Genomic DNA, 19705 nt, shown 5'->3' on the forward strand with positions numbered 1-19705 from the left:
TTTCTCAGTCACCAAAATGTAAATTTTTAGGTTAAAAACAGGTTAATTAAAAATGGAAGTAGTTTTTGCTTTTTTGTGTGCAGCCAATTTGATTTATTTTCTTAAGTGAAGTATACCACTTTTTCTTTAAAAATATTTTTTATTGATGCAAAAGATAATTCCTTACAGGCATGCAAAGAAATCCTTTTACAAAGAACATTTCATGAAAAGTTAGTTTATTGGTTAATAGAAAGGTGGAATGTACAGTACTACCATTCATCATTATATTTGAAATATATAACCATTTCTGTTGCCTATCAGTGTTGATTTTATCTACCTTGTCATAATAAGAATGTTCTTTTGACTCTGCTTTTTTTTTGTTGTTGTTCAGCGTTACTTCATGCAAATCTTGCCATATTTCTCTAAATTTGTGTTTATTCCTTACAACGCACTAATAGTCCATTTCATATGCTATAGTTTGGCCATTCCGCTATCGTTTGGCAATTATTTCATTTCCAGTTTTTTTGATTTCACAAATAATGCTTCAGTGATTATTTTTATACCTATCAGGCTTGTCATCAATAATCTCCTTGGAAAATATCAGTAATAGTAGACTCTACATCAAAGGGTATGAACAACTTAGTAACTTTTCTTAAATTATGCCAAATCATTTTCCAGCACGTTTGAACTAATTCATTGTTCCATTAACAGTGGATTACTATGATTGTAAGAAATCTATTCCTTTTTTTAAGCAATCTGGTTGATAGCTATAGCTTAAGAGTTAAAAAACAGTTTTTAAAAATTCAAGACTATGCTGTGTGTACGTGTATATATATGTATATTATGAGAATTATTACTTTAGGGTAGTCATATGGTTATTTTTTCAGTGATAGTAGAAAGAACATTATTTAAAATCACAAGACCTGAATTTGAATTCTTGCTGTGTTACTCTGGGCAAGTCAACCTCTCTGGGCTTCATTTTCCCTTTTGGTGTAATGAGGGAGTTGAATTAGCTAATTGTTAAGGTCCCTTCTAACTCCAGAATTCCATGAGCCTAAGACTAGAATACTGTGAAATAAATTATAATGTGGTAGTTATCTGACTGCAAAAGATACCATATTGTTTCTTTCTTAGAATTCAGTAAGTTGGGATGATTGTTTAAAAGTTTAGATTACGTTTTCTTCTATTGTTATATGAAATATTTCTATATTAAAAAAATATAGGGGTTGATAATTATGTGGAAAAAGAAGGTTTGAGACATTTTTTTCTGTTTAAATTATATATCTTAAATTATTTTATGGTTTCCGTTGTCTGAATTTTTATGTTCACCAATTTCCAAAATTAGGGGAATTTTCCACAATTTTATCTTCCATTATACATCCCATATTCTTTATTTTTACTTTGAGAATTAGCAAATTGGTATTATTGAACAGTTCCCCTAATTCTATTATGAAAAGTTGACATTTAACAATTAACGATTGAATTATACCTGTAGTTATCTAAGTACTAAGATAATCCATCTTTTTTTGTCTTTCTTAAAGCCATATCTTAAGTATACATGACAACTTGGATCTTGATCATAATCTCTTTAAAAATAGGGTCTCCAAAAATGAATTTTACAAAATGTGAAACTATGAAATGGGAATTATTGTATGATAGATGCTTGTAATTTCTTATTCCTTTAGTAGTTCTCCTTTATGAAGATTTTGGTAAGGTATAGTACATATTTAATGATTTGCAGCCACAGAAAAGCACCAAGTAGAATATTGGCATTAAAAAGATTGGTATTGTTTCAGGAATAAATGTGAGGTTAAAAGAACTTTGCAGTTACTGAGAGGCTTTCTAGCCTACTATCCTCTTCCTGTTCTAATTTTAGACCCAAGTCATCATCCATTGTAGTGTCTGTCCAAATACTGATGGATAATATAGGTTCTGCATTTATGGATCTTGTCTAGGATTGTCAGCAGTGGTGTAGACCTTGATGCACCAGCATGAAGTCACCCACAAACAGGAGCAGCTTCAAGACATTCCCATCTATTAAAAAATCCTTCTTGAACTGGGATTCTGTGCTGCATCCTCCTTGATTTTGTTGGTGAACACCTTTCGCAAGCTTGTCTTTCCCTATTTTTACCTTACCTATTATTCAATATCAGAGCATCATCTAGAAATCTCTCTGTTCTATATTTAAAATAATTTTTATAATTTTAGGATATATAGCAAGAGACATCTTCTTAGAGGAAAGCTTCTAAAGCAATATTTAGCTCTAATGACTCAGATGCTTTTTTAGAACCAGCAGGCAAAAGCAAGCACAATGTCATCAAAAAAATGTGTGATTAAAAAAAGAAGATGGCCTGGTCATAAGGAAAGAAAATGGGATAGATAGCCCTTGTGCCTCACTGTTATCTTTGCATTGTCAAGAAAATGTGAGGAAGGCCTTCAGCATGTTGAGTAGAACCCTGTAGTAAATTCAAGGGGTTACACATGATGGACAGGCATGGATGGCTTACCATCTGCATTATTGGAGGGAATATTCACATCAATGAAATCACAGACTAGTCCATATGAATCTTTGAATATAGTACCCTTTATACTGTTAAATGAACTTAGTTATTTTCTATAAAGAGATTTTGGGGAAATTGTTTTTTGTTTGTTTTGTTTTTTGCTTGTCTTTTTGTTCATTTCTTAAAGTTCAGCAATTTGTTTTTGGGGGAGTGGGAAATGAAAGGAAGTATCTAGTGGGGGTTTTTTTTTCAGTTATTTTGAGAAAAAATAAAGTGCCTTTTCAGTTTTGTAAGTCACCATATTAAAGCTCATCTGCTAATATAAGAGGATACAGTACATGCAGTGCTTGAAGATACTTTTTAATACTTTTTCAGGATCTGAAATTTGTATCCTAATCCTACATGCAACACAAAATACATCAGAAACATTTCGAAAATTATAAATCTTCTAGGAAAACAATAGAATAGAATAGTAGTAATTCTGATTTATTTGTTGGTACTATCGATAGATAAACTAATAAGGGATTTGCCAGAGTTCCCAAATTACTTAACACATTTTTAAAAAATGAGTTTAAAAAATGCAACAATTTATGTTTCTTTAAAATAAAGTGATAATATGTAGAGGCTTATCCTAGGGGTATCTTAGCTTAAGAAATGGCAATTTTTTTATACATTTCCCGGGGCTGTCAATATCAGTAAGTGCTCCATTTTATTGTTATGTGTAATATTAATGGTCGTAGATTGTGAGAAGGATTCTCCTACTCTCCATCTCCTTCACTCTCAAACTCCTTTTGTAATTTAGCATAACGATTGGATTGTTTTGTTTGTTTTTTTTCCTGTAGATGATTCCTCCAAGAGGCTGTGCCTATGTCTGTATGGTTCATCGACAGGATTCCTATCGGGCACTTCAGAAACTTAGTTCTGGATCTTACAAAATTGGATCCAAAGTTATAAAGGTAAGGCATTTTTGTGGTCTTGAAAGGAATTTGATATATTGCTTCTTTTTAATCCCTTACTGGCATTTAACAAAAAAAACATGGCTTGCTTTTTAAAAATTTTGGGCATTATTTTCATAGTGAAGATCAACAAGTAAATGTTAATTACTGTTAGCCCATAGATGAAAAGGTTATTTCCTTCAAAGAAGGATGAAATGAGGGAAAGAAAAAATAGAAGCCATAAGAAAAATATTAAATAAAGAAGTGAAAGTAAGAGTTTAGCTTTTGTCCTTTGAAGCAAATGTTTTTTTCTTTGGGTCAGGCAATCAGGGTTAAGTGACTTGCAAAGGGTCACATGGCTAGCAAGTGTCAGGTGTCTGAGGCTGGATTTGAACTGTGATGCTCTATCCACTGTGCCGCCTACCTGCCCCCGAAGCAATTTTTAAAGCACTTTTATAATGGTACTGAAATAGATAATACCCCATAAATGAGCTCTCTTTGAAATTAAAAAAGAGAAATACAAATACTGGTGATTATACCTTGTATTCAGATTTTATTCAAGCCATTTATTGGGGAAATTATGCAAAACCATATAGTAATTTGCCATTTAGGCAACTTGAATACATTTTAATATTGGAAACCTTGAACTTAATTTTTTAGATATGTTTGCAGCATACATAAATACACAGGTTGTTTTTTCCCCCCGTCAGATTGCTTGGGCTTTAAATAAAGGTGTCAAAACGGAATACAAACAATTCTGGGATGTAGATCTTGGTGTTACTTATATACCATGGGAGAAAGTAAAGGTGGATGACCTAGACGGCTTTGCTGAAGGAGGCATGATTGATCAGGAGACTGTAAATAGCGGTAAGCATTCTTCTAAATACTTTGGTTCAAAATAGCCTTAACAACTGAAAGCAAATTGAGCAGGACACATTTAAAATTACATTTCTTGGCTGTGATATAATGTATAGGGTAGTCTAAAAGGCTTAGTGCAATTTCAAGCTACCAAAGCTTAAAAGTTTTCCCAGCACTGTTATTTGGAGAATTTCGAATTGGGCAAAAATAGAAGGGTTGAAATCGAATTCTTACCAGAATCTGGTATGTGTTCAGCTCAAATGTCTTATGCTGTATGGAACAGCATAAATTGAGGAATTGCTTTCATTTACCTTTATGATACTAATAGGATTTTAGAGTTGGAGTCATCAGAAGTCATCAAGTACTACTTTTTGTCCCATGTAGGAATCTTCTTTTGCAGGGAATCACAAAAGCAAAGATCATGAAACTTGCTTGATCACCTCCACTGACAAGAAGTTCACAACCTTACATGATAGATTAGCCCATTGTTGAATAACTCTAGTTGTTAGAGTTGTTTCCTGCAGTGAGCTTACATCTCCTTTCCTGTAACTTTCACACCAATTGGTCATAGTTATGCCACACAAAGCAACAAAGGATAAGGAAGAACCTTCCTCCACATGAGATACTTTTTAAGAGCTATCATGTTCTTCTCAGTCATTTTCCAGGATAAAGATCTTCTTTGAACATAGCTTTATAAAGTGTAATTTCTACTACCAACACAGTATTATTTCCTTTCAGCATATACTTTATTTTTCATTATCCCCTTAAAATATCCAAAAGTAGACGCTGCATTCTAGAAGTGTCTAACAAGCACAGAGGAATTCCGTTAGATTTGTAGCAGCCTTAAATATGCAAAGCACAGGCTTTAAAGTCACCTGTATACTTGATTAATAAAATTAATGTTAATTTTTTTTTTCAGAATGGGAAACGGTGAAGAGTTCAGAACCTGTCAAAGAACCTGTCCAAACTGTAGAGAGTCCAACAACAGTTGAAAAGACACCAGTGGTGACTACTCAGGCTGAAGTTTATCCTCCACCTGTTGCTATGTTGCCGGTTAGTATGGTGATGGTTATCTAAAATGGTTTGTATTTAGTCAGTTAATAAGCATTTTAGGCACTTAGCATCTTTAATTAGAAATGTTTTTATTTTTTAGAATAGATGTTTTTGAAATTATATTGCAGTTAATTCTTTATTGTTCTGTATCTTCAATTGTAAATTATATCTCTCCTTTTTGACCAGAGGGTGAAGCAGTCCAACTGACTGATTTTTTTTTTATTTGGTTAAAGAAGAGGGTAAGGTTATTGACCAAAATGTGATTTTGAAAGTATAAGTTCATATTAATTTGTACCGTTTCAGAATTTATAATAATTTGAACTGAGCTGTAGAAATAAAATCTCATAATTGATTCCTCAGGATATCTGAATTATTTTTCTGTAGTGAAGTTTTGGCATATTGCTACATACTACAATCCTAATGTTTAAGAACTGAAAATGAAGTAGATGAATGCCATGTTTTTCTGTAATGAATGAGAAAATGAAAATAACATTATGGGATAAAAGATGATTAAGGAAGTGACATGTGTATACTAAGAGTATTTATATAAAAATAAGGTTACCTTTTCTTTCCTCAAGCTGCTAAATCATTTGGTTCCATGATTCCATAAATAGAAAAGATTGGATATCAAGGTTTGTTTTGTTTTGTTTTCCTACGACTGTTACTTGGAGAATTATAAAGATTGGTAAACAGTAAGGATAGTTGAAATTTAATTCTTTTAAGAATATGGTATGTCTTTTAAATCTCTCTCCTTTTGAAACAGCACGAATTGAGGCATTTTTATTCATTGTGATCATGTGGAAACCAGAACATTTCTATTGCCATACTTTTATGTTTAGAAAGTTCTTTGTAACCTGAGCAATACATTGCTATTTCATTGTTTGCAAAGTAAAATAAATATATTGGAAATTAACTAGATGAGTTCTTAATCTGGGTTTCATAGACTCCTATGGGGTTCTGCAAACTTATATAGGGAAACAGTTACACCTTTATTTCAGAAGAATTTATTTCGTTTGTAAGCCCTGGTTTTTTTATTTTATGAATATAAAAGCATTATTCAGAAAAGGGTTGCATAGACTTGACTAGACTTCGAAGACTTCCATGGCACAGAAAAGATTTAAGAATTTAGCATATGCCAGATCCTGTGTTATGGTCTGGGAATACAACAAGAAGGTTAAAAGAATCTCTGCTCTCAAGGAGCTTATATTGCAATGAGGAACAAAACAGATACAAATAAGTATATGGAAGATAAATATGGAGTAGACAGGAGGGTAGTGTTTGACATTCAGACCTGCACTTTAGAAAAATCATTTTGGCAGCTATGTGGAGGATAAATTGGAGTGAATCCGTCAGCACATATTTAGTAAGTGCATACTTACTATGCTAAGAACCACTGAGAGGGAAATACAAAGAAATGCAAATAATATTTGATACCCTGAAATAGGAAGAGACTTGAGTAGGATCACCATTTTTATAGTGGAAAGAAAAGAACTTATGTGAGAAATTTTGGAGACAAATTATAAATTTATTGTATTTATAAATATAATTTTATCACACTTTCCAGATGAGGATAAAATGTATTTAGTTATTGATGAGCAAATTGTTGTAAATCTTATATGTGTTTATTGTATTCTTAATAAACCAAAGTTAAAGCAATAAACAAACATAAATTTAAAACAAATACATTAAAAAATACTTCGATGAGACTTCTTTTTCTGAATTCTCTAGTCTAAATGATTTTCTCCAAATTTCAGCTTAGTCATGTGTTTTAGCTTTTGAAAAATTTCTTTCTAGAGAATGTGTCATTAACTTTTAAATATGTCCTGTTATTTCTATATTTAAGCTCAAGAATGAAAGCCAGAATTATTTGTAACCTAGAATAGTAGATAATGAATAGCTGTAAATTAAGCAAATCAGACAATTATAGGAGTAGTTTAAGGATAGAGACTGGCCCAATGATTTCATTTTGTTTAGAGAGCTGTCATATGAGGAAATTGCCTCTATCAATGCAATTTGACTAACAGTAATAATAGTAACAACTGGGGCAGCTAGGTGTCACAGTGAATAGAGCTCTGGCCTTGGATTCAGGAGGACCTGAGTTCAAATCCAGCCTCAAACACTTAACACTTTCTAACTGTGTGACCCTGGGCAAGTCACTTAACCCCAATCACCTCACCAAAAAGCAAAAAAAAAAAAATAATAGTAATAACAATTAACTTGCACTGTGCTAAGCAGTTTACAGGTATTATCTCATTTGTTCCTCATAACAATCATAAGAAGCAGGTGCTATTATTTCAGTTTCGCAGATGAGGAAACTGTATCTACTGTGCCTTGCAGATAGCCTAAATCTGTATGTCCGATCCCTGTCCCCTGTCCCCATCTACTTAGACATTTCAGATTGGATGTCTTATAAGCATCTGATATTCAACTTGTCTAAAAATACAAGTTATCTTTGCTTAGAGCTCATTATCTTATCCCCAAAACTCACTCATAAAATTCCCTGTTCTGGTAAGGGCACCACTCTCCTTTCACTCACTCATGTATTCATCTTTAGTGTCTTCACTTCCACAGCATCATTCAACTCTTTCTCTTCTTCTCATATAGCCACTACCCTAGTTTAGGTACTCATCATCCTTGCCTGATTAATCTTCCTGCTTCAAGTCTCTCCCCTCTCTAGTCTATCCTCTATCCTTTACAGCTCCAAACATATCCCAAGTATTTTGAACTGCAGCTTCCTATGTCACATTGCTGCTGAAGTTTCAGTGCTTCCTCATTATCTCTACAATCAAATACGTGGCATTTAAAACCCTTCACAACCTCACTCTAACCTATACATCATTCCCCTTCACACTCTAAGTTCCAGACAAATTAGTCTTGTGATCCCTCTCACACAGCACTCCCATCTGTCACCTACATGCCTTTGCCCTGGATATTCACAGAGAAATGCACTTTCACCTTTACCTCTTTGAATCCCTAATTTTTTTTAAAGATCAACTGAAGCACTACTTTCTGTGACATCTTTATTGATCCTTCTACCTTCGTCTACCCCATACCCCTAAGTACTTTGTATTTACTTTGTATACATTTTGAACACATTTACTATGTAGCCCTTTATGGGCTTCTACTGTCTAGACTTGTCTTCATATCCCTAGTGCCTCGCATAATGCCTGGTATGTATTAGGCACTTTTTAAATTCTCGATGACTGATTGATATACATATGTACATTCATGTATATTTCTATATATATTTGAAGAGAGAGACCATATAAAATTTAATTCAACAATCATTAAATATCTGCTGTGTACTATACAAAGTGCCAGCCATCCAAAGATAAAAATAAAACTGGTCATATCATACTCTCAGAGAGCTTACTAGGATAAGGGTGTGTGAAATAGGACAATTTGTATACAAATAAACATTAGGTGTAGGCAGTGATTCTAAGAGGGAATGAGTACTAATAACAAGGAGGATCAGGGAAAAAGCCTCAAGTAAGAGGTAAATGAATGAACATATACAAACATGTATGAATGAATATAATTATAACTTCCACAGAATCAACACTGTACTCTATAGTGCTTGCTTTCTTACATGATCTATTGTGATCTTGGCTTAAGTGTTTGAAATAAAAGGTGTAGTCACCACTCCAACGGCAGGCTTACTGTTTTTAGGGTGACTAGGGTTCCTGTTGTTGATCTTCTAGTTTGTGTGGTTCTTTATACTTTTCCAGCGCCCTCTGCCTTCTGTGTAATTGAATGAAAATGTCAGTAATCACAGAGTTGGGCTAGAGGTATACTGGAGAGTAAATTTCCAGGCCTTATGTTCCGATGTGAAACAGAAAAGTGGTTAAAAAGGGAAACAATGATAAGTTATGACTTTAGGTTATAAAGTATACTACAGAAATACTCTCTACATCTATATTGTAGAAAGACTCTGCTTCTTCCCTGTATTCTATTTGCAGGGTTTGTTTTAAGATTATGCTATATGTCTACATTTCTAGAAAGGTTGTAGGAAATGGAGAAGTAGGTTAAATGATGTTATAGGAAGGGGAAATTTTAATTTAGTTAATTTTCTTTAATTTAGAGGTGAAAGAGGCAGAAAAATACCAAAAAAAAATTGCAATCTAAACATTTGTACATTTCATATGGCAGGACCTCGCTGAGAGTCAGAGGTTTTGGTTTTTACTTATAGGTCTGATCTTGTGAAGTAAATCTCTGAAATAGAGCCTGATCTTTGAGCTCTGAACTTCTCTTCGACAATTTCCTGGCCTAGATTCAATCTGTCTCAGATTCTACTCTCCATTGCCCTCATCATTCTTGGAAACAGTGTTTAACATACTTAATAACTGGAAATAGAATAATAAATGAAGCTTTCAGTACGCTAGTGGCTTTGTTAGGAGGATTTCAGAACTTGGAGCAATTGTGCCTACCCTGCAGCAGGAAGTGGGTAAAGGAGGCAAGTCAAGTCAACAAACATTTATTAAGTACCGGCTACACGCCAGGCATTGTGCTAAGTGCTGGAGATACAAAGACAAGATAGTGAGATAGTTCCTACTCTGAAGGAGCTTGTGTTTTATTAGGAGAAGACAAACATAAAGGGAACTCTGAAAAGTAAGTACTTTAGATTATATCCCCACTTTACAGATGAGGCACTTGAGGCCCAAGACAGGTTAAGTGACTTGGGCCTGCTCACAGAGCTAAAAAGCATCAGAGACCAGGTTTGAATCCAGAACTTATTAATGCTTAAGTTCACTGCTCCTCTTTGCTGCATTGTCCCCTCTCCTTTTCTGGTTATTTACTTTGTTTTTAACTTCACTTTGGATCATTTAAAACAGTTGCTCTAACAGCCAGTTTTAAATGCAATGGTTATGATCTGAATGTGAATTTCTAGGAAGATGGGAGTAAATGAAGAGGGATATTAAAGGAAGAGCTGATCAAAAAAGTGATGAAAGGAACTTTGAAGTGCTAGAAGCAGAAATATAAAACGTGATTGTGATTTTTCTTAAAATCAAGATGTGCGACTAGTAAACTTGTATTCTTTAAAAGATATTATCACTAAACATTTGAAAAGTGAATATTTTGTCTTTTTCTTTTCTGTCCACAAAAGATTCCAGTAGCACCAGCTGTACCTACTGTTAGTTTAGTTCCACCAACATTTCCAGTGTCAATGTCCGTTCCTCCTCCAGGATTTAGTGCAATTCCGCCACCTCCTTTCTTACGAGCAAGTTTCAATCCATCACAACCACCTCCTGGTAAGAAATTCTTCTGGAATCTTGTTATTTTAACTCCACTGTGTTATTAAAATTGTTTTTTTGTAATGAACTTTTTAATGAACATTGTAAATTCATAGTCAGATTTACCACTAAATACAGTGATAGGGGCTTGATCTATGACTTCACTGTATAAAGAGCTACTGGGCAAAGAAACTCTACCAGTGCAGATCTGTACCTTCTCTGCAATTTCTAGCCATAGAACATTGCATAAAATGTTGCAGAACTTTAACTTGGGCCTTCCTGATTCTGAAGCCAATTCTAGTCAGGCTGCATCTATTAGAATATGTTATCACTGCCCTTAAAAATGCTGTTTAGTTATAAACTAGAAAAAAGATCTTGTATTTTTATGGAGAGAAAAAAAGAAACTTTGAAACATGTTAGTATGTTTTATATTCCTTTGTATTCTATTCTGACTGCTTAAATGTTTAATTGTATTTTTCTATGACAAGTGAATTAAATTTTAAAAACAAAAGTTCCCTGAATTAAGCATTCCTATGATTTTAAAATAAGGCCATTTTAACATACAACTATACTAGTCTAAAGTGTCTTGAAAGCTAAATGATTTAGGGATAGCCATGATTACATTTTCTAGTGTTCCATTTGCACACTACTGTGCATGCTGGAAAAGGTAAAGAGAGGAAGAAGAAAGCTTTTCAGTGTTATATTGTACCAGATAAGAAAAAAACTAGTGTTTATGGGGTGGAGGAAGGTGGTAGAAGTTACTTCTCTTTTTCTTTAAAGAATAGAGAACTCTTTTTTTTAAATGACATTCATCAGGTGTGTGTATATGTATCCCATATATGTCTGTATACATTGTCACATAATGACATTAATAATTTAATCATGTGAGATTTTTGATGTACTTACACATGCCGCAGTGAAGTCTGTTTAAAGAGCGTAAGTCTTTGTGATTTGGGTTCTGGACTCTGCTCAAAAAATGATCTGTGATTCTGTGTCAGGTTACCAAGCCTTTATTAAGTACCTACTATGAGACTGGCACGGGTGCTAAGCAGTGGTGATACATAGAAAAGCAAAAGAAGTCCCTGCTTACAAGAAGCTCATAGTTTCCATACATTAAATAGCCTAATACTTACCCAGCCTACCTCCAAGAAGTATTGTGATTATCAAATGAGATAACAGGTGAAAGTGAGGGGCTCTCTTTAATAGAGTAATAATAATTTTTAGAATATAGAAGTTAATAATTAGTCTAGAAATACTTTGTCCACATGTGGTTATGGAATTTTAAAAATAGATTATTAATTGGGTTCCTTTTTTATTCTTTGTGTTTTTGTCTAGGTTTCATGCCACCACCAGTTCCACCACCTGTTGTGCCACCCCCCGCTATTCCTCCAGTGGTAGCAACATGTGAGTTTTAAAATTTGTTTTGATTATGAAACTCTGATCATAGCAATCTTGTATCAACTGGTTCTTTAGATTTTTAGTGTCTTTGGAAGGAATGCTACAACCAATTTGCTGGTGTCATTATCTCTTGCTTATTATTAGGGTCTTGATATTTTATAAAGAAAATTAAACTATTAAATTCTTTTAGTCATTTGTTACAATATCTACATCTTTTTCACAAAATTCATATATGGTTACGATGCCTAATTTTTCTCACACTTACATTATAGTTCTGTTTTCTCAGCAGATGTTCTCAGTCTTCACTTTTCCTAGTTTTTATTTGAAAGTTTTCAGTAATTCAAGTAACAATAATTAGGAAATTCTGCTTGAAAAATTTGATATAAGATACAAAAAAAAAACTTACTGGAAAAACAGGTCTAAGTTATACCTTCAACATGCATACACATTTGACATTTGATAATTCTGCTAATTTTTTCATTATTGCTATGGCTATAACAGAACTAGAATAGGATGTTAAAGATTATGTCGTCCAGTCCCTTGATGTCGTAGATAAAGAAATTTGCCCCAAAGCAAATACAGGTAGAAACAGAATTGAGATTGGATCCAAGTGAACTCTAGTGAGGCACTCTTTACATTACATCATACTTCTTTTCATTTCTTTAATGGAACTTGTGTTTTCTAACACTGGATTTTAGTTTTATGTTGAGATATGTGCTGGTTTTCTCTGAAATAATGTTTCTTTGTGCAAGGACATGAAAAGGAGAGAGATATAAAACTAAAACTTTTAGTCCTGAACTTAAGATTTCTTTCCCAGTTCCTCCTTTACCTTACTTTTGTAGTCTTTCTGTGGAACTCTATTAAGCTCCTTCTTGTACTACCACTGCATTAGAATTATAGAATCTTAGCATTGGAAAGACCTCAAAGTTCATCTGTTTTGATAAAAAAAAAATTAACTGCCCAAATTATAGACCTAATTTATAACCTGTATAAGTAGTCATTTAAAATTTGCTTAAAGAGTTACAGTGAAAGGTACCCTTGCCTCAGCTCTTCTGTTTTTCTAATTGTCAGGTAGCTAGGTGTCTCAGTGGATAGGGTACTGGGCTTGGAGTCAGGAAGACCTGAGTTGAAATCCAGCCTCAGACACTTAATAGCTCTGTACCCCTGGGCAAATCACTTAACCTTTGTTTGCCTTAATCCCTTGGAGAAGGCAACGGCAGACTACGCCAGTATCTTTGCCAAGGAAACCCTATGGACAGTACTGAAGTGATATGGTCCACAGGGTCGTGAAGAGTTGGATACAACTGAACCAATAGTAACAACTATTTTTATATGCTTTATTTTATGCTAAAAAGTGATATTTGAAATTTCCGCTTACTTGTAAAACTAAGCCTTATCTTTATTTCACATGAGAACTGGAGAGGCAGTGTAGTACATTAGAAAGAATACTAGGTTTGCACCATATTTATTTTGGATAGTATATCTAGAGCTGGAACCAATAATTCTTAACCTTTTCATTTTATAAGCAAAGAAACCGAGGCCTAGGAATGTTACTTGTACTTTCTAATCTAGTTTCACAAATGTCTAGTCAGAAAAGAGTCCCTAATTATAAATGGTTTAGGCAAATATTTAGTTAATATTAATTCTAATTTATGATTCATCTTAGTCTCTACTAAAATTCTTATACATCTATTTATTCATATCTTACCAGGGAATGTGGTATGCCATATAAATGAATTTTGCTGATAATTAACATATTACCCCTTAAAAGCTATTAAAAATTATTTATTTTACTTCTGCTTTCTTTTTGTTTTGTTATTTAATTTTTAATTTTTGCTTTCTTAATCTCAGCATATACTGCATTATCATTTTATAAATGACTTAGAATTATTTTTGATACTATACCATGAATGCCTGAAGAACTACAGTTGTGTAAGCCTATTTATCCCTATTCTAAATACTATTATATTCCAGTTCAATTGAAGTTATGCTGGTAATTATTCTTTTTCTACCCTTTTCTGTTAGCTGTCACTTAGCCCTGACAGCAAGTCGCGTCTAATCTACCTTATTTTACACACCATTGTTTTCATAGATATGTGTCTTTGTGAAAAAATTGTGTGTGCCTTGTTACACCTTTTGCATCCATTTTGGTTTCATAGCTATATTAAGATTATTGAGACTGAGGCTAGTAAAAGTCTGACTTGAAAAAGTGGGGCATTAATGTATTTGGAATCATTAAGAAGACAAAAGATTTTACATATTTATACATTAGCTGTACAGTCTTATCATTAACCAGTTTTTGGTTTATATTTTGTTATTTATATCATTTTTCTTTTATAATACCAGACTTCCAAAGCACTTTACATATATTACCTCATTTGAATTTCAACAGCCCAGTGAATTAGGTACTATAAATATTTATTATCATGCTCATTTTATCAATTTGGCTAATGGCTGCACAAAGTAATCTATCTGCTGTTGTTGATCTATATTCCCTATAGTATATTTGTGAGGAGAAAATATAGGAAGTCTAGGAATAGAAAAACAGTACAGTGAGAGCCATCTAAAATATTGACCAAGTCACTTAGTGGTAAATGTAAATATTTTAATTGAAATTTAATAAATGAGACAGGGACTGTCTTTTTTCAGCTTTTCATCCTTCACAACTAGTAATATTTTTTTTTACCTTTCAGGTTCTTTTTCAAAATGTTTGTTGAATTGGATGAATTACAGATTCCTTTAACAAGACACTTCTTTTTCTTAAACAGCTCTGGTACAGCCTCCAATATCCATGACTCCAGAGACAATGAAAGATGTTGCTTTTAGTAACCTTGTTTTGCCAGTTGGCTCTGTGTCTAGCAGTCTTGCTACTTCAACCATGTCAGTTGGAAATGTTTTTAATCCACCAAGTAACCAGCCAGAGTCAGAAGACAAATTGTCACACCTCACAGACCACCAGCTTTCTTCTAGTGAAAGTACCAGACCAGGTAATAAATGTCAGAAGCATGATTCAAAAGCCCTAACTTAACTACATGCCTCTCTCCCTTTCTCACACATCACACACATACAGAAAGGGAAAGGAAAGTAAAAGTTAAGGAATATAATGAGCTAATGTATTATAATTTGTCTCATTGATGTAGCCCTGCCCTGAAAGTAGCAGAGAGCCACAGTAATACATTGGTATTGGGACTATAGAGAGTGATATTCATGTACCTATCTGCCGTAGTTCTGTTTTAGTTGATGAGATTGTTAAATCTGGTCTAAATTTTTAGTACTTAGTATTTTTCAATCAAATGGATTTATGTTTTGATTTCTCCGTCAGCTAGAAAATTTTCTAACTTGATTGGTATACTAATTGAAAAATATCTGTGCTAGATTCCATATATACATAAAATGTGTAAAAAAAGATATCTAGATAATTTTCAGTTTCAATAAGTGTAGATACTTGGTATCTATTGTCATTTAGCACTTTTTGGACTACAAAGCAATGCAGCAAGAAATAAATGTATATACACTAACTTCTTGAGAGACCTCTTCTTGAGAGACCAAAATTTCTTTTTAAAGCAGTACATTTTATCATTACCTTGCAGCTAAAAATCATAAAATTAAAAGTTAGAAGGAACACTAGATGTTTTAGTCTTTACATATTTATACATTTTACAAATGACTGAGGCCTAAACATAAAGGAAAAAAATAGTTGCTTTGAATTCTAGCAAGTGGCCCGCAAAAGTTTATTTTAACTGAATGAGTTTGACGTATAAAGTTTTATATTTTTCTATCAACTGAGTTTGATATCAAAAAATAGTTACTACTGTCTCCTGGAAATAAAAAAAATCTGTCTTATTGACATTAAAAAAAAAAGAAGCTCATTTTCCTTAAATTATAGTGGGCCCAAGTGACCTACTTCTGCCTTTACTATAATGAGTCAACATACTAGTGGAAAAGAAGCCTATGGTTTTTATTTCGTACTTCATGTCCAAAATTTGACAACATTTCTCCCATATTAGCAAAGCTAATTGTTCTTAATCGCTCAGAGGCTTAAAACAATAACAAGACAATAACACAATGCTAAATCTGGGAACTGTACTTTATTAAAAAGCATGTATTAAAAGGCAACCGGGCATTGATTTAGATTTACAGAAAGCATATTTAATTTAGCGTGCAATCTTACCAGAGGTTGTAGACTTTAAATTTATTTTAAAAATGGAAAAATAATTGCTTTAAGAATAATCTCCAATCCCCAAATAAAAGCTATTCCTATCCCTTCCCTCAATATAATAAAACCAGCATATACCCCACCACCAAAAATGTATTTAAAAGTCATCCATCACCTCATCTTTGTAGCTTTTCAGTAGAACCTAGGGATGGAGATATGAGTGGTTTAAAGTACTAAGATTCATGTGCATTATCACCCAGCTCACATACATTTGTAAGAAAGTTCTACAAGATTAAAAATGAGGGCAAGATGTTATAGATAGGTTTGGATTTTTTAAAAAATTAAAATTTTTTTGAGTAATCTAGTACTTTTCTTGACTGACTACCATCTATTAAAATTAATAGGTGTTTTGATCCTTCTGCATTACTATTTTCATAGTGCTCCATTTCATTGTCAGGAACTTAAGTTTCCTATTGTGAATGCATTTTATATTGGGTACCTTTCATTTTAATGAATATTTATAATTTTGCTTTCTGTCTTTCCATTTTAGTGATCCACAATGGTGTCTCAAGTAGCTCTGGAATTCTAGGTGGGCAGCCACCTAATTTGTCAAGCAGTTCTGGAATTCTGGGTGGACAGCCACCAAATGTATCAAGCAATTCTGGAATTCTGGGAGTACAGCCATCTAATGTTTCCAGTAGTTCTGGAATTATTGGAGCACAGCCACCAAATATTCCAAGTAGTTCTGGAATTCTGGGACCACAACTACCCAATGTGTCAGGTAGTTCTGGACTCTTGGGGGTACCACCTCCAAATATTCCTAGCAATTCTGGACTCCTGGGAGTTCAGCCACCAAATGTTCCAACTAATTCTGGAATTCTGGGACCACAGCCACCAACTGGGCCTCAAAACTTACCCCCATTAAATATTCCTGGTCAGCGGATGCCTGGAATACCAATGTTAGATATTCGTCCAGGACTTATACCACAATCTCCTGGGCCAAGATTCCCTTTGATGCAACCTGGACTTCCACCGCAAAGAGGAATCCCTCCTCCAGCAATCCTTGATGCATCTCTTCATCCTCCACCTCGTGGTCCTTTTGCTCCGGGAGATATTTTCAGTCAGGCAGAGAGACCTTTTCCAGCTCCTTTAAGACAAAATATAGATCATATTCCTAATCCAGAAAAAAGGCTACCACTTGGGAATGATAGTATTCAACAGGAAGGAGATAGAGATTATCGTTTTCCTCCTATAGAAAACAGGGAAACCATTAGTAGACCTTCACCAGTGGATGTTAGGGACGTAGTGGGGCGACCTGTAGATCCAAGAGAAGGTCCAGGAAGACCTCCAATAGATGGAAGGGAACACTTTGGAAGACCACATATAGATATAAGAGAAAATCTTGTAAGACCAGGTATAGAGAACCTTGGTCGAAGAGACCACTTTGGTTTTAATTCAGATAAGCCTTGGGGCCATAGAGATTTTGATGAAAGAGAGCATCGTGTTTTACCTCTCTATGGTGGTCCCAAAGGCTTCCATGAAGACAGAGGTAGATTTAGACATGGGAATTATAGGTTTGATCCTAGAAGTGGTCCCATTTGGAACAGAGGATTTGGACAGGATGCTCACAGAGATTTTGATGACCGCAGAAGACCCTGGGAAAGACAAAGGGATAGAGATGACAGAGATTTTGATTTCTGCCGAGAAATTAATGGGAATCGTTTTGGAAGAGACAGAATTCAGAACACCTGGGTCCCACATCCACATCCACGAGTTTTTGATTATTTTGAAGGGGCCACTTCTCAACGAAAAGCAGATAATGTACCCCAGGTAAATGGTGAAAATACAGAGACAGATAATCAACCACCACCTTTACAAGTACAGAATGATCCTGAACTTTATGAAAAACTGACATCTTCAAGTGAAATAAACAAAGAGAAGAGTGACACAGAAGCTGATATAGAAAGTGAACCAGTGGTAGAAAGCACAGAAACTGAGGGGACATAATCATCACTCAGTAGGTAAAAGATACCTTTTGTAAAGTTGTCATCTCTCTGTAATAGATAAATGGCTGACTGGACCTTAGTAGTTCACTTTTGTCTGCCAGAATTAAGTTAATCTGATGTTCATGTTCATCTTTCACTTAAATAATTGTACAACTGACTTGTATAGACACTGTTCTTAATTTGAACATGGTAGGTAAACATTTTTTATTTTCTGATAAATTTCAAATGTTGCCCCAGATACTTTTAAAACGTCAAAGAGATGAATAACAGCTTGTCAAACAAAGACTTCCTATGGAAGAAAGTGAATTTTTTAGATACTACTATTAGGTTGATATGGAAATTGATATACTTGAAAACAACAGTTGGTGGTGTATCTGTCCATGTCTTTAGGTTGCTGCAGAATTTTAAAGTATAGACAAAGCTGTGATATTTTATGTTCTGCTATTTGGCAAAAACAAAAAACAAAACAAAGACTGACTCATAGTCATTTGAGGAGCACAATACAGAGATTTTAAAAATGATTTTGTAAAATCTACACCATGGTCTCTGTTATCTCCAAAGTAAGTGTCTGTGATTTGTTCCTCGTACTGCAGTGAGTAAAAAGAAAGAAAGAAAAAAAATATAAAAAAAGTTTCATTGTTGGGTGAATTCTGTTTTTAGCTGCCAATAAAACATATTTGTTTGATAACAGTGTTCTAGGCATTGTATTTTTTTTTTAACCTACAAGTTATTAAAATCTTGAATCAGCAGTAGTACATGCTTCAGTTGTTGCAAAAGGTTTCTATTACTTTTGTAAGACCAATGCAAGAACATTGTGGTAGAAAAAGCATGTACTTTTTTACCAAAAATCATGCGGTCTCATTAGTATGTATATATAATGTATGTATGTATATATCTATTGTGTAAATTGTATGTAGACATTTTCTATTTCTCTTTGGGCATGCACTTATATGCATACCCACAGAGAAACACAATTGAATAAAATTAGATTATAAAATAAATACTGTCTAAGACTTGGTAGAAAGAAAATTACAGAAGATTGGCTAATTGCTTAAAATTATTCGTGCTCATAGTTGCAGTTCCTACTGTTTTGGGAAAGTGAAAAAAGAAACACTAAAGAGATACACTAGAGGTTTGGCTTAACTTTTAGGAAAAAATCCAAACACAAAACCATAGCTTTGCATGTAGCCAAATTTTAAGCAAATGTTTGCATTATCTTTTTTTTTTCCCAATAATATGTTTGGTCTTTTGGATAGATAGCAGTAGCATTAAATTGTTTACTGGTTATTTGCCTAAAGTGAATTTCCAAAGTCCAGAATTATTGCACACAAACTATTATGGTATTGTTGGATTAAAAAACAAAATTGTATACCAGAGACAAAGTGAGCTGTGTGTTTTGAAGGCTTACGGATAAAGTAGAACTTCTGGGTACCATTGTTCAGATTAGCCTTTGAGAAAAATCAAGTATCAATAGTATTTTTTTCTATTTTCCTTTATTTGTTGTTTGTTTTTATTTTGTTTTGTTTTGAAATAACCATTGGTGGCAATTAGGCATTTAGTAAGACTTTCAACCATTTCCTTATGTAAT

At 33.7% G+C, this 19705-nt stretch overlaps 1 protein-coding gene across 4 annotated transcripts in view; it reads left to right on the forward strand.

The window, feature by feature from the left end:
• Window positions 1-19705, forward strand: part of LOC114031506 (protein SCAF8) — a 209876-nt gene that overhangs the window by 86187 nt on the left and 103984 nt on the right. For 3 of the 4 annotated variants that reach the window (XM_027846619.1, XM_027846616.1, XM_027846620.1), the window contains exons 14-20: window positions 3323-3436; window positions 4126-4282; window positions 5193-5326; window positions 10431-10575; window positions 11893-11961; window positions 14724-14942; window positions 16662-19334. In XM_027846619.1, the coding sequence (XP_027702420.1) occupies window positions 3323-3436; window positions 4126-4282; window positions 5193-5326; window positions 10431-10575; window positions 11893-11961; window positions 14724-14942; window positions 16662-18118 (2295 nt within the window). In that variant the 3' untranslated portion in view covers window positions 18119-19334. Of the gene's footprint in view, window positions 1-3322; window positions 3437-4125; window positions 4283-5192; window positions 5327-10430; window positions 10576-11892; window positions 11962-14723; window positions 14943-16661; window positions 19335-19705 lie in introns of those variants that run through there. The other variant, XM_027846618.1, reaches the window with a different exon arrangement.

Source organism: Vombatus ursinus, unplaced genomic scaffold (genome assembly GCF_900497805.2).
Source record: "Vombatus ursinus unplaced genomic scaffold, bare-nosed wombat genome assembly UNPS02015175.1, whole genome shotgun sequence".
In the NCBI taxonomy this organism is placed as follows: Eukaryota; Metazoa; Chordata; class Mammalia; order Diprotodontia; family Vombatidae; genus Vombatus; species Vombatus ursinus.